This window comes from Callithrix jacchus, chromosome 1 (assembly GCF_049354715.1).
Source record: "Callithrix jacchus isolate 240 chromosome 1, calJac240_pri, whole genome shotgun sequence".
In the NCBI taxonomy this organism is placed as follows: domain Eukaryota; kingdom Metazoa; phylum Chordata; class Mammalia; order Primates; family Cebidae; genus Callithrix; species Callithrix jacchus.
In genome coordinates, this window is record NC_133502.1 from 160,384,605 (window position 1) to 160,400,388 (window position 15,784).

The 15,784-nt window shown below is 41.9% G+C and overlaps 1 protein-coding gene across 6 annotated transcripts in view; it reads right to left on the reverse strand.

Moving 5' to 3' along the window:
- Window positions 1-409: 409 nt before the first annotated feature.
- Window positions 410-15,784, reverse strand: part of SUSD1 (sushi domain containing 1) — a 145,248-nt gene continuing 129,873 nt past the window's right edge. For 4 of the 6 annotated variants that reach the window (XM_035254695.3, XM_009001270.5, XM_035254702.3 and 1 more), the window contains 3 exons: window positions 14,715-14,754; window positions 3,836-3,929; window positions 410-3,462 (listed from right to left, as the gene is read on the reverse strand). In XM_035254695.3, coding sequence (XP_035110586.1) covers window position 3,462; window positions 3,836-3,929; window positions 14,715-14,754 — 135 coding nt within the window. In that variant the 3' untranslated portion in view covers window positions 410-3,461. The remainder of the gene's footprint in view (window positions 3,463-3,835; window positions 3,930-14,714; window positions 14,755-15,784) is intronic. The other 2 variants (XM_078374325.1, XM_009001258.5) reach the window with 1 other exon arrangement.

A 15,784-nucleotide genomic window follows, 5' to 3' on the forward strand; every position in this document is an offset into this window, starting at 1 on the left:
TACAGGCAAGAACCGCCACACCTGGCCCCTGCTAATTCTTATTTTTTGTAAAGATGGGGTGTTGCCATGTTGCCTATGCTAGTTGGAACTCCTGACCTCAAGTGATCCTCCCACCTTAGCCTCCCAAAGTGCTGGGATTACAGGTATGAGCCACCGCTCTTGGTCTCAATGACTACTAGTAGGACAACTAGCCAACCATTTAGCAATGATTTTTATTTAAAAATACTTTCCCCAGCTTCTCCCTATCCTAAAGTAAATTTTAGATGGATTAGAAATTTAAATGTTTAAAATAATGCTAGATTATATTTAGTTCCTTGAGATTAGAAGGTCCAACATAAGGGAAAAGACTGACAAATTTTGACCATATGAATTTAAAATTTTTGTGTGGCAAAATATAATACAAACAAGGTTTAAAAAAACAAGGTTATTATTTCTAGAAATTACAAATCACAAAAATTGTTTACAAAATATATGACAGGAATTTAAATTACTAAAATATAAAGAGCTTTTTCAAATCAATGGAGACAAACAGGCCAAGTACTGAGAAAAAGACAACTCACAAAGAATTACAATTGGCCAGTCAACAAGCAAAATAATCAGAGAGATGCAGACAAAACATTGAACATCCTTCTTCACATACCAGATTAATCAGGAGTAATAATACAACAGCACTCAGCGGCACGGAGGCTTTCTGCTGGTGAGAGTGTAAACCGGTATAAATTTTTGTGTGAAACTCTTCCAGCGATCTGTACTCCAATGTAAAGTGTACATAGTTTCTATTCCAACAATTTCACTTCCAGGAATGTGGCCTAAGTGATCATTGCATGCCTTTATACAGACTTGTATAAGGACAATAAAGAGGTGAAAATATTCTAAGTGCCCAACAGAGTATTGGTTAAATGAATTATGGTACAAACTTATAATGCAGTCATGAGTGACAGGAAAGAATGTAGCTGGGAAATGTTGATGAGTGAAAGAATTATGTTACAAAATCACACACAATTTGTCTCATTTGGGTAACCCTGAGTTGAGTATGACTCTATTTTGGTAACCCTGAGTTGAGCCCAAAAAGTATGGATCTAGATGTGCAGCCCCTCCCCACACCGCCACACAGACACTCTACCGCCACCAAAATGATTCACTCTCTCTGAAACAAGAGCACCCACTGCCTTTTAAATTGACTTGCTTCATTGGATCACCCGCGCACAAACTGGGGCACAGAAAAGGCCGCACCCTCCCTCCCCAGAAGCAGACACTGCTTTGTTGGTTCAGTCTAACCAATAAAGGATGTGGTAGGCAAAAGATTCTTACAATGCTATTTGATTGACTTCTATGAGACCGTTGCATTCCTCTTAGAAGAACAGAATGGGAAAACAGAAGGTTTAGACAATCGAAATGTGAGATCAGCAATGAAAAGGGAGCATTGAGTAATCTTTTTATTTCCTTTAAAAATCAATTTAAATATTAACTTTATTCTAAGCTAATGTGAAATTTCAAGATAATCACTTCTGCTCTGATCTTACCTTAAGCGCCCCACTGCAATTTCAGGTCTTGAGTCAGAGAACAGACTATTACCTCTTCCCCTTTTAACCTCCATCCATTTGCTAAGTTGTTTGTGGCTGCTTCTAGAACGGATGGGTGAAGGTGCCTTACAGTGAAAAGACAGGTATACACATACACACACACACTATATATATATAAGTCTGTCCAAATATTAGTTCCATAGCTAGCTTAAGGGCTTTCAAATGCTAGAAAAGAGAACTACTGCAGCCAGAAGACTTGGCCCCACAATGCAAGTATTAACACTGAGCAATTCTGTGTGCTGCAGAATTGCTTAGAGGAAATGCTGAAGTCCACATTTTTGCTTTTTTAGTAAATTTTTTTGGAGACAGGATCTCACTCTGTCACCCAGGCTAGAGTGCAGTGGTGTGACAATGGCTCAATGCAACCTCAAACTCCTGGGCCAAAGTGATCCTCCTGCCTCCACCTCCTGAGTAGCTGGGACTACAAGTGTACGCCACCATCCCTGGCAAATAAAAACAATTTTTTTGCAGAGATGGAGTCTCACTGTGTTGTCAGGGCTAATCTTGAAGGCCCTTCTGGGTACAATGCAGAAAATAGTTCCTCTTCAAAAGGTTTCAGTTTCTAGTTTCTAGTTCTTTCTTCTATTCTAAAAAGTAATCTTACCCATTCATCCATCAGCCTCCTTATCTCTGCTGCGACTAAACATGCCTAAGCATTTCCCATCACCTATGTACCTGTCTTTCCTGTCAAAAGCCCACCCTTGCCTCCTTTGATGATGTCAACAATAGCAATCAGAATTAGCCTAAATTGTTCAGTCCGACCCCAGCTCACGGGAGGAGGACACAAGAGCAAAGTCTGCATTAAAGATAAAAACTCTTGCCCTCCTTTGTTATGAGTGATATCCCTTGCCTCTGCCTTGCGTGCAAGAAGTACCCTTCTATAGAAGTAAATTGCCTTGCTGAGAAAGCTTTTGCCTAAGTGTTAGTTCCACTTTGCGGCACCCAGCACTTTTACTTCTAACAACAGTCATGGTTACTGAAGTTTAGATAAAAAAGTGTCACCCCCTATGGCAACCCTCCCCTGAAACACATGTGGACTCTAGTCTGGCCGTGGGCGCAATACTGTTTTAAGCCACTGTTACTACACTCCCACCAAGTCCCAGTTTCTAACAGGGGGCAGAGAGTATTGTTAGAAGATGCTTAGTAACAAAATAATTAACCAAGGAAAGAACAATCTTAGTTACAGGATATTTTTACTGGAATTCAGACATTACTTTTGAATATAGGACAATTGGAATTGCATCAAAGCAATGCTGCCTAACAGACACAGCAGGAAACTTATTGGCATGGCCAGACTGGTATATTTTCTCATTAGTATATCAACTAATTGTAGGAAAAGAACTGTTTCTAAAGTGCTTGAAAAGTTTGCCCACGCGACTGCTCTCTTTTTCAATGACCTCCTTCATAAAGTCAAACTCTCTCCCAAACTTAAGCCCATCTCACTGCATATTGTAAAGAATGGATTCTGAATGAATTAACAGAGATGCTTATAGAGGAGGTTGCAGAGATTCTCTTGCAGTCAACGTCTAGAGGAGTTGACCCTCAGGCATCACTCAGAGGAAGTCCCAGCCAAGATCCACAGATCTGTAGCCTTTGGTCAATATCACACTGTACATCAGGAGTCTCAAGTTCATTGCACAGAACTAGTCCCATAGTAGGGAATACTCAGTATTCTTGAGTTTTCTCCTTTTGGGGGACCCCACAGGGATAGCCACCATCTTGATCCAGGAACAGGGCCAAGCTGGGAATGGAGAAAGTTGCCGGCCCACATGCTCCCTGGGTAGAAGTCACACAGGGCTTCTGTGCAGGCACCTGAGAAGCTGTCAGAACACCTGCCCCAGCAGCAGTGCATCCTCCCCATGCAGTGTCCATCTGCAATCTAGACATGGAGGAGGAAAAGAAAAGAGACAAATATGAACACACTTTGGTTTTCCCACTGAGCATCTCTATGCACAGCTCACATGCGCACTCATGGGAGGAGGCAAGGGGAAGCAGCACGGAAGCTCAGCCACCCCTCTGTGTGTGGCCAGGGCAGCCATCACTGGTCCTGCTCTTTTCCTGGGAAGGCATCCCCTGTGCTACCTGGAGGTACAGGGTTAGCCATGCCTTTACCACTGAGTGTGCTCTGCTGAGCCAAGGACAACTTCCACCCACACCCCTTTTGACTCCCCTCATCCCCAGCTGTTCTTCATGACTCAAATCCATCCTCCCCTCCATTCCACTCATTTCTCAAAAATGACACCCTCACATACCACACAGCTGAGAAGGAGAGGAATGCGAGAATGATCACAACAGCCATGGAGCCCAGTCCAACACCCACCATCTGCAGCAGGGTGAGTGACGAATCTGTGGGACAAAACCACATGCTGAGCCCAGAGTGCATGGCATCACCACCTCCCAGGAGGCACACACCCCACTGTGCTCATTCCATTTTAACCCAGAGCTTGGCCCCATTTAACAAAGAATTCCAAGAATGCCCAGCGTGCCTGTGTGTCCCCTGAGTTCGCCCTGTGGATATGCAGCTTCAGGAAATTACAGTTACAGGGTATTTCTGAAAAGGAAGTGTAAAGCCAGGCCATGTTAAAGTTACAAGAGAGAAAAAAGCTGATCTTGTCGAGCATACAAATACTACACAACTTGCTAGGTTTTCATTCGTTCTTTCTCAAGTCCATTACATGTGATAGATTTTTATGGGGCATTTTCTTTTGCATGGAGGGAGAAGTCATTATGACATTATTTGAATTTGGGTTCCAAAACTGATAGCCCTGATGGTCAGATACAGCAAAGGAATATCCTTTGTTGAGTCACCTGTCATTTTCTCTATACCTCAATAAGGATCGAACCTCCCTGCTCTGCTCAGCAGGTTTACTGAGAGGATAAAATAAGAAAATTGATGTAAAAGTACTTTGAAAGACATACTTTCTGTTTTGGGACCATCACATGCTAACTCCAGGGAGAGAGATACCCGATTATAAACTAAAAAACACCCACATCTGAGTTGTACATTTGGGCCAAGTGAGTGACTTAGAGCATCATGTTCTAGATTAGAGCAAAAATTTCATTTTAATTTGCAAACATTTATTTAGCATTTACTATGTGCCAGACACTGTTCTAAGCACCTCACACATATTAACTCAGTCTCCTAACCAGCCTTTACATTGGGTACTATTATTATTCCCTTAAGGAACCAAGGTGGGGAGTGGTTAAGTACAGCTCAGGTCTTTACAGCCAGGTTAAGAGCAGTGCATTTCTATTGGAAACTCTGTACAGTAGCTGGCACTAGTCATAGGAGCCATAGAATACACCTTGTGTTAAACAGCCCTGCAGAACTTGAAACCACCTTTGCAAAAATTGTAACTGAGAAAATTATAACAGTGAAAGAGAACTGACCTAACTGACTCCATCTTGCTTCTAACCTCCAAGCTGTCCTTGTACATTCCTGGGCGTAGGCTGAACTAACTTTGGGAGGAACTCAGGTTATAGGGTGTTTGTTTGTTTTTTGAGATGGAGTCTCACTCTGTTGCCCAGGCTAGAGTGCAGTGGTGCGATCTCGGCTCAGTACAACCTCCGCATCCTGGGTGCAAGAGATTCTCCTGCCTCAGCCTCCTGAGTAGCTGGGACTACAGGCCCACGCCACCCTGGCTAGCTAGTTTTTGTATTTACAGTAGAGATGGGGTTTCACCACATTTGGTCAGGCTGGTTTTGAACTCCTGACCTCAGGATCAGCCTGCCTCAGCCACCCAAAGTGCTGGGATTACAGGTGTGAGCCACTGCACCCGGCCTATAGTTTAACTTTGAAACAAAGATGATAACAGCCCTTTCCCAAAACAAACCCTCTTCCTGCCTGGGGACTAGACTGCCTTTGCAGGACTAACAAATTAGCCATGAGATTAGAAATTATGGTTTAAGAGTCCTGCAGCTGGAGGCTGCAAGATTCTGAACTTCTCAAATTGCTCCTGGCGATAACATCACTATTGTAAAACCTAAGATCAGTGCTTGAGATATTTTGCAGACCCTGGATCAGATGGCACTACGGAGATCCATAAACTGGCTCATCTGATCTTGTGGCCCCCACCCGGGAACTGACTCAATGCAAGAGGACACCTTTGACTCTCTATGATTTCATCTCCAACCCAACCAATCAGCACTCCTGACTCACTCACCCCCTACCCACTAAGTTATCCTTAAAACCCGATCCGGAGTTTTCAGGGAGACTGATTTGAGTAATAATAAAACTCCAGTGTCCCATACAGCTGGTTCTGTGTGAATTAAAGTCTTTATTGCAATTCCTCTGTCTTGATAAATTGACTCTGTCTAGGCAGCAGGAAAGCAAAACCCAACAGGCAATTACTAATTCTCAAAAAGCGCTGCCAAGAGTCTTTCTAGAAAACATGGCATATCTTATTTGGTTGCTTTTAGTCTTTAGAAGAAAAATGGCCTTGATACTTTAAGACACTAGATTACTTATTTTATTTTTATTTATTATTATTATTTTAGTCAGAGTCTTGCTTTGTTGCCCAGGCTGGAGTGCAGTGGGACGATCTCAGCTCACTGCAACTTCCAGGTTCCACCTTCCAGGTTCAAGCGATTCTCCTGCCTCAGTCTCCCTAATACCCGGGATTACAGGTATGTTCCACCATGCCCAGCTAAGTTTTGCATTTTAGTAGAGACAGGGCTTTGCCATGTTGGCCAGGCTGGTCTCAAACTCTTGACCTCAGGTGATCTGCCCACCTTAGCCTCCCAAAATGCTGGAATTACAGGCATGAGCCACTGTGCCCAGCCAAGAAGCTAAATTATAAAATGGAAGGAAAAACCATGATTAAGTGAAGAATTAGCAAAGAAAAAAATATTAGGAGAGTGACTTGAATTGCAAGATGTAAAACAGTGCGGTATTAGTATAAGAATAAATATATTGGAACAAAATAGCCTAGAAACAAATCCAAGTATATCAAATACTTTCAAAGCTTGAATACTGGAGTCAGATGTCCAAGTCTTTATCTGAACACCACCACTGCCTGTGTGACTTTGTCCAACCTATGCATCCATTCTGTGCCTCAGTCTCCATGCTGAGGGATACTGTAATAACATGGGAATTATAGCAATACTACCCACTGCTAGGTAGTGTGAGAAATCAATGAGTTAGTACAGGCCAAAACAGTGCCTGGCACAGAATAGCAATAAGCAAATGTTAGCTATTGTTAATTATTGCTTTTTGTTGTTGTTGTTTTGATATGTTTCAGATAATTGGGGAAATGATAAATTATTCATAACTAGTGCTGAGAAAATTGGCTAACCATTGAGAATCAATTAATTTGATCACTAGAGCTTATACCATATACAAAATAAAATCCAGCTTGATTAAAGACTTAAATTGAAACCTAAAAGGATCAGGAAATGTTAATGAATATTAACCTAGTATTAAGGGGGATAAGAAATTTCTAAACACATTTGTTAGCACAGAAACCTTAAAATAAGAGAATGAGAGATTTAACCACTTTAAAAAGCATGCACTTCTTATACCAAAAACTACCATAAGCAAGATTAAAAGGCAAATGGCAAACTGGGTAAAATATCTAGATAAGAAGTTAACATATAGAGAGTGTTACAAATTAATAAAGACATACCTCCATAGCAAAATGAGCCAATTCTATGGAAAGGTAAATCACATGTAAAACATGATTACAGATGATCAATAAAACTTTAATCAATGCTCTCTTTCAAGTAATAAAAATGCAAATTAAAGCATTAAGATCCCATCTTTGTGCATAACTCAGAAACATTTTTTTAAATGCCATCTTTGCGGACTAATTATCTCGGTTTGTTTTGTTTTGTTTTGAGAAGAAAATACAGTTCTGGAGATGAACGGGGGAGCTGGTACTTTCCTGTACTGGCATTTCATCCAATCTAGCCAGTATTCCTTCCAACTTCCGTCATCAATTTTTTTCCTGTGTGTTTTTTTCTCTATACTTTTGCCCTCTACATATTTTAATCACCGATTGATGAATATGTTAAACTGAAGATGACTGTGGACAGAGATCCATGTCATGCATATTCCTGGGTTTGATTTCAACTCATTAATCATTGTTAATGAGTTGGTGTCAACTGTGGGTAGTCATTCAGCTTGTTTGTAAGCCCACATACAGCCCACATATTACCACATTGTCCACAAGGATATTATTAAATATTTGTTGAAGTCAAAACACATTATGCATGCCATATTTCCCGTACAATTACTGACTCCGTGCAAGAAGAAATGGAAAGCAATTGACCTAATCTGCTCTGACTCCTGGGAACTGCTCTTTCTTCTACTAGGAATACACAAGCCGTCACTTGAAGACCTTGTCTTGCCTTGACTTCAAGTTACCATCATCTACACTTCTGGTGGCTCTTCCTTTGCACAAAGTTCCTCGTTCTTTGCTCATCTCTAGTCTTCTTACATCTCTCCATTTCCTTCAATATTTCTCGAAGATCACTTGCAATGGTTTATCCATCTTATGTGAAAATCATATGAGCCTGCCAGAATGTGCTTCATCCATGTTGGAAGACTTGAACCTATATAAGGGTAGTGAGCTCTTTTCTTGCTTCTAACTACCCACTCAAAGACCAAGAGGACAGAAGCAAAGTAGGAGTTAAGGAAACTGACTTTCTCTTGACCATCCACCAGCAGGATCTACCTGGGCACAACAATTCCTTACTCTAGACATAGTATTGTAAAATAATGTTTATTTATTCAGCATAGCACATTTGGGTTTTGGCTCCAGGAATGATTCTTGCTGGTAGACCAGTTCCTGGTTTTACACCTTTTTGTCTACTTTGCATATATACTCTGAAAATCTGATTCAGTCTAATCAAGAGTGCTCATGAGTGTTGCCACGCAAGCTTCCTTAGAGACTTCTCTCATTAATTCCTTACTAAGAAAATTTACAACTGGCAAATTTGAATTGTGTTTTTCATAGCCTCACCATTCTTTGGTTATCCTCCCTTTCCATGGTCTCATGCCACAGAACCATGCTTATTTTTCTTCTGAATCACTTGTAGAATATTTTTTTTTATAAACCCAAGTAAATGAATTATGTATTGTATCCCAGATCAGTTACTCAATCTTGGAGAAAGTAAATCCATTAGGACTAAACTTCACCATTCTCTTTATGGTGGCTCCCTCAAGAGACCTAGTGTTCAGGAGGAGTGATGGGGCCTTTCTGGGCTTATCTTTTACCCCTTTCCTAATAGAAATATCACAGGTGCTGAAGAGGAAGTTAGAAAGGTCCTATTTCTACTCTCAGACTCTGTGACAGCATGAGGACTTCCCACGGGTGTAGACACTTTTTCATGAATATACACAGGCCTGGTCACTTCCTGGGAAAGCACCAATTCTGTTCTCCAAATGGTAAAATAATAATAATAATAATAATAATAATAATTAGCAAAGTGACTTCTATTTACTATGTTAAGTTTCTCTTTGTTATTCTGAATTCCATTCGGAGTAAAAGATGGCAAAGGAAATCAAAGTGGAAAACTAATTTAGAGATCGATAATGCTTGTTATTCCATTTTTATGGAATAACACTGTTGTATTCCATTTTCATTGCAGCTTAACAAATTACTGTAAATTTAGGTAGCTTTAACCCATGTATTAGCTCAGAATTCCATGGGTGGTAAGTTCAGGCACGTTGTGGCTAATTCTCTGCTCAGGGCCTGTATTAGTCCCTTCTCAAACTGCTATAAAGAATTACCTGAGACTGGGCAATTTAAAAAAAAAAAAGGTTTAATTGACTCACAGTTCCACAGGCTGTACAGGAGGCAAGGCTACAGAGGCCCCAAGCAATGTTCAATCATGGCAGAAGAGGAAGGGGAAGCAGGCACAGTCTTCACATGGCCACAGCAGGAGAGAGAACAGTGAAGGGGGAAGTGCTACACACATTCAAACAACCGGATCTCATGAGAACTCTATCATGAGAAGAGCAAGGGGTAGGTAGACCATTCCCATGATTTGGTCATCTCCCACCAGGCCCCTCCTTCAATATATGGGGATTAAAATTCAACAGAGATTTGGGTGAGGACACAGAGCCAAACCATATTAGGACCTGATAAGGCTAGAATCAAGGTCTCAGGTGGACTGCATTTCCTTCTGGAGGCTCTGGAGAAGAGTCTACTTCCAAGTTCATTCAGGTCATTGGCGAAATTCAGTTCCTTGCTGCTATGGTTTGAGTTTATCCCCTCTGAAACTCACTTGAAATTTAATCCTCATTGTGGAGGATGGGGCCTCAGTGTCAGGAGGTGGGGCCTAGTGGGAGCTGTTTGGGTCATGGGGTTGGAGCCCTCATGAACAGATTAATGACCTTCCTGAGAGGTGAGTGAGTTCTTCCTTTGGAGGGTCTGTATTACCAGGGATCTGCTTGTTATAAAATCAAGTCAACTTCCTAGACTGTTTCTTGCTTCCTGTGTCAACATGTGATCTCTTTGTATATACCTGCTGGCTTTTCCACTTCTCTGCCACTGGCCTGACCCAGCACGTAGCCCTCACCAGAAGCAGGCCAGATGCAGCACTATGCTCTTGAACTTCCCAGCCTAAGGACTCATGAGCTAAATAAACCTCTTTTCTTTATAAATTACCTGGCCTCCAGCATTACGTTATAGCAACACAAAACAGACACTTGTGGTTGTAGGACTAGGGTCCCCATTTTTTTACTGGCTGCAGCCAGGCCATGCTCAGCTCCTACTGTTAAGCTGTGCTCCTTGCCATGTGGACCCCTCCATCTTCAAGCTGGCAGGAGAATTTCCCTATGTCAAATCCATCTCATTCTTTGAAGTCCCAACTCTCCCTATCTCTAACTTCCAACCAGATTTAAAGAGCTCCTGTCGTTAGGTCAGGCCCATCTGGGTAATCTCCCTATTTGGGAGCTTAATTATATCTCCAAAATCCCTTCTGTGGGCTAAAACAGTCTTTGAATGAATAATTGAGAGAAGGTAGATGTACACCAAAGACCAGGGATTTGGGAACCATCTTAGAATTCTTCCATCACAACTGTAAAAGTTTAAAATGATTGTGTGCATGAATATATGTACATATATAGTAAATACATATGTATACATACATACCAGGTTTATATCTTGATGTAAGTCTTCTTTGGCTTATTTAATTTGATAACTATGTTTCATTTCCCATAAAACTAACCTCTGGTTCCTCAGTAATCATTCAGCCCAATTCAATGCATTCTGATTGAACACCCAATGCATGTCTGGCTTTGTTCCTGTTCTTCAAATGCCCTTCAAGGGTGTGAAATCTAGTAGTAGAAGACAAAACAAGTGTACACCCATACACCCATTGCTCTGAAATATAGCAGAATAGCCCAAGAGGGGCAGATCCCATCTTGTTGAGGAGATTTAAAAAGCTTCAGGGAGGAAAGGGCATCTGACTTTAATCTTGAAGAACAGATGAGATTGTAACAAGCAGAGATTCACAAGTAGGTGATTGGAAAATCCAGATAGAAGTCGTCAAGTAATTATATGAGCAAGGACATTAAAAGGAGAAAATATGGGCCAGAAAACAACTGGCACATCTGTTTGAATGGAGAAGAATAACAGATGAGATTAGAAGGGTATGTTTGTGTCAAATAGGACTTGGAAGCCAAATTAAAAATTAATGGAGGATCACGGAAATGGAGGAAACAACAAATATTAGGGCTGCAGAGGAAAATCCTGAACTCTTTTTTTTTTTTTTGAGATGGAGTCTCCTCTGTTGCCCAGGCTGGAGTGCAGTGGCGCAATTGGCTCACTGCAACCTCTGCCTCCCGGGTTCAAGAAATTCTCTGCCTCAGCCTCTCAAGTAGCTGAGATTACAGGTGCCTGCCACCACACCTGGCTAATATTTTGTGTTTTTAGTACAGACAGAGTTTCACCATCTTGGCCAGGCTGGTCTTGAACTCCTGACCTCGTGATCCACCCGCCTTGGCCTCTCAAAGTGCTGGAATTACAGGCATGAGCCATTGCGCTCAGTCAAATCCTGAACTCTTGTGATGGGAGATGAGGAAGGAGGATTTGTCAGTCATCCATGCTACAAGTAGGAAGGCCTATGCTCACGGAGTGAACACAGAAATGAAAATCAGAAAGGCATGCCCAAGGTGCAAAATGCGGGTTAAAAGAGAAAGAGGAGTAGTCACGAATGACTCAGAGGTCTCATGCTTACAACTGGAGAACGTTTCCTGATTGCAGCTTATTATCACCTCACATATATCAGATGACCTTGCTTTGTGACTCAAGAAATCTCAGATTCATAGGACTCTGTGGCTGGAAAGGATCTCAGAGATCTCAGAGAGAGGGTGATTGAGAACTGGCCAAGTTAAATATCATTTCAAAGACACTTGGCTGATTAATGGCAGGAGACTCAGGCAAGTAAGCTCAGGCCTCTGCATCTTCCATCAAATTGATTGCTCGTTTCCTGGTAATCTTTACAAAGCTCTTCTAGAGGCAATACGCAATAGGCAAATAGCATAATTTGTCACTGGGCAGAGGCCAGAATGGGGCTGAGGCTTGGCACACATGAACTGGCACCATTTCAGGACTAATTTAGGTCTCACTTCTTTGAAGATTGCTTTCTGAAATGGCAATCTCCAAAATTTTTTGAAAAAGTAGACTGCCCAAGATGGGTGCACAACACAGGCAAATGTTATACGTGGATAAATATGTGCTAGAATTGCCTTCAGAATTTCTACAGAACAGTGTTTTTCCTATTATCTCCCAGAGATTTCCAGTGTTTTGATTTCAGAAACTCAAACTCTCCTTCAATACTGGTTCTTAAGCTGAGGCGAGACCAGGGCACTGCCAGAGCCACTAAAATATTTTCAAAGCAAAATCCTTCCTGTTAATTTAATCATAGCAGAATGACTGTAGCCAGCTCTTTGGCAATTTCTTCTACCCAGCTTGAAGGTTTTCCAATCATAGCAAATAGCTGCTGAGTGGAGGGGACTCTGGAAGCTATTGCTTCTGTGTCTTGAAAGTGTGCACATCTTAATTCTTCTGATAAAAGCATCTCTTTTCCTCATGAGAATGCCATTTCCAATTCTGAAGCTTCAGGGGATGGATTGGCAAAAGAAAAAAAATATATATATATACACACACAAAATACATATGTGTGTATGTACATATATATACAAAATATATATGTATGTATGTATACAAAATATATATATGTATATTATATATATATATATATATGTATATTATATATATATATATGAATGTTGAAATGTGTGGCTGTTTCTTGTGGCCCTTATTAAAGTCCTACAAATAAAGGGCGCTTGGCTCATCTGCACACAGAAACTGCACAGCACCCATCTTTGCCAAGAGAGGCCCTCGCTGCCTGGTAATCAGCAGTCCAAGATGACCAACGGTCATGGCCTTGCACCCTGCTGAAAAGCCAAGTCCTCTACCCTTGTTGCAGTTGGTTTGAGCAGAGGTAAAAAGATAAAAATAAGATTAGGAGAGAAGCAGACACATAGAAGAAGCCTGATTACCCAGGCCCCTGAACAGTATTCTCTACTTACAGGATTAAAAAAATCCCCCATTAGAAAGTGCTATCCACTGGAATCCTTAGGGAAGGAAGTTTATACCGGCACTTCCTCACCATGCCAGTTGATTGTTGTATGCTGCTCTGAAGCAGGGGAGAGGATGTAAAGGGTTAAACTGATACTGTGGGCAAAGGGCAGAATTTCTCAGCCTGTTGCTAGGACTCATAAACCACAGGGAAAAGGTCCAGATTCCAAGGTCATAAACAGGACAAGATTTCTGGTATTAGCTACAAACGAATGGAATTCCTGGGAATCAAATCCACTGGCTGCCTGCCTGTTGGTTTTAAAGAAATGTACCCATACTGCCAGGGAAATCCCTAGCCTAGAAAACAAAGACCTGATTGCTCAAACCCTAAGGCAATTTCCCAGCCTGGATAACTCTTTCAAAGCAAAGAAGGTTTAAGCTGTACAGCACTCAGTAAAGATGTTCCCCTGCATCTCTTAGGAAAGGCTTTGGAGGAAATGGACAAGGAGTCCCATCAGGAAGTCCCAAACTGACCACCCAAGTGACCCATTCTGCTGCCAGGGCAGAGGATGCTTGCTTCTCCTGGCCAGCAAGAGGTGATCATTGCCATAGCCCCCTGACCACTGTACATTACTTTACCTTTTCCTTCTTTCTAAATTAGAGTATTTATTGTGTTATTCAGTTTTCCCTCTCATATTATCTACTGTGGTTTGAGGTTGGTTAAATTTGCCATTTAGTCATAGATTACTTACATAAAGCACAAGAAACACATCTGGACTTGATCAAGAGGAACATGCTATCCCCAGGATTCCTGGTCTCGGAGCTGGATGCAGTAACAGACCCAGCTTTGAGCTGTCTTCCACTAGGGTTCCATGTGAGATTGTACATGGGATAGTTCCATTTTGTTAAGGGAAGTTGTTTTTCTCAATATTATATGTGTATGTGCACAAGCTACGCAGCCAAATGGTAGTGGACTGTTGTAGCTCTTGTATTGGTCTTTCGGCATCTTTTCCTATGCTCCATTTCTTGATGGGGATTTTGTCTCCCTCTCAGTTCAACCCTAGTGGACCTATTGGTCACATTGCTCTGCCTCCAACCAGCCATGAGGAGGCATAAAACCCAAGGGAGGCCAATCATCCTAGTCCTTCTCCTATTAACAGTGATTCATCCAATGGACAGTCACTAAACCTAGGGAGAAAGCATCGTTCCCTGAATTGAAAAGCTATGTGTTCCCAGTGAAATTGCAAAGCTGGGGAAGCTTGCCATCCCTCCCTCTCATATGTCTTGTAGTAAAAGGAAACGAAGCCAAGCCACGCTTAAAAACAGAACTGAAATAAGAGAAAGATAGAAAGAGAAGTCCCACTCAGTGTTGAGTCCCCAGGCCCAGTTCCCGGAGCCTTGGTGGGGTAGCTCTTAATTCCATAAGCTCCCATCCACTCACCCTCCTCCCATCTTTTTCAGCTATGAAGCTTTTTGCTTAAGGTAGTATGAATTGGGTTCTGGTCACCAGTGACAATTTTAAAAACAGACCTCATCAATATGAACTTGATGCTGCAGAGAAGAAAGAAGGACAGCATTCGTAGACAGAAAATAATTTTACCTTTCACCTGAGCCCAAACTGCACAGGAGTGTCTTCTCACCTAGAAAGGAAAACAAAGCAATGCATATAACCAGGTGGCACACAGTGTCGGTTGAAATAACACAGTTTGGAGGCTGAAGCCCTCTGAGTTTCAGCTTTTTCAATCTCTTCATATGAACTAGATCTTTAAAGTCCAATCTAGCTCTAATATCTTGTGATATCACTAAGTGCTCAAGGGACTGGCATGGATTGCATGGACAGAAGTGACCCTGCAGATCACTTCTATAGGCTTCCAATAGGTCTTGGAAAGCACACACGATAGACCAACAACAGGAGTGGCCAAAAGGATCATTCCCCTGGCCAGCTCTGAGCAACTGGCATGGACTGCCTGGAGAACTACGCTAAAAAGGATTCTGAGGTCACACGTTCAGAAGGTTCAGCACGAAGTGGTGATGCACGTTACAGGCAAAGCTATGAGAAGTCCCAGTATACAATACTTCACCTATCTGGATGTCACTTGGCAATGTCAGCTACCCAAAATGTGTCCATGAACCAGGAAGAAAGGAACAGGAACATAGTTGAAAGTTCATCCATAGTAGAAGAAACCTACAGATTCATTGGAATAAACACCTCTTCCCTCCTGCCATTATGATTTGCGTATTTACCTCTTAGAAATTCTGGGGACTTGCTGTGTATAAGACTTGAAAATATTACCCAGAGGAAGCTGAATGGTGAGGGTTAGAGAAGAATCCTTCCAGCTGGGCGCAGTGGCTCATACCTGTAATCCTAGCACTTTGGGAGACCGAGGTGGGCAGATCACCGGAGGTCAGAAGTTCAAGACCAGCCTGGCCAACATGGTGAAACCTTGTCTCTACTAAAATACAAAAATTAGCCAGGCATGATGGCAGGTGGGAAATGCCAGCTACTTGGGAGGCTGAGACAGGAGAATCACTTGAACCTGGGAGACAGTGGTTGTAGTGAGCCAAGATCGCGTCACTGCACTTCAGCCTGGGTGGCTGAGCAAGACTCCGTCTCAAAAAAAAAAAAAAAAAAAAAAGAGAAGAATCCTTCCAATGTCATTAGGAGATTCT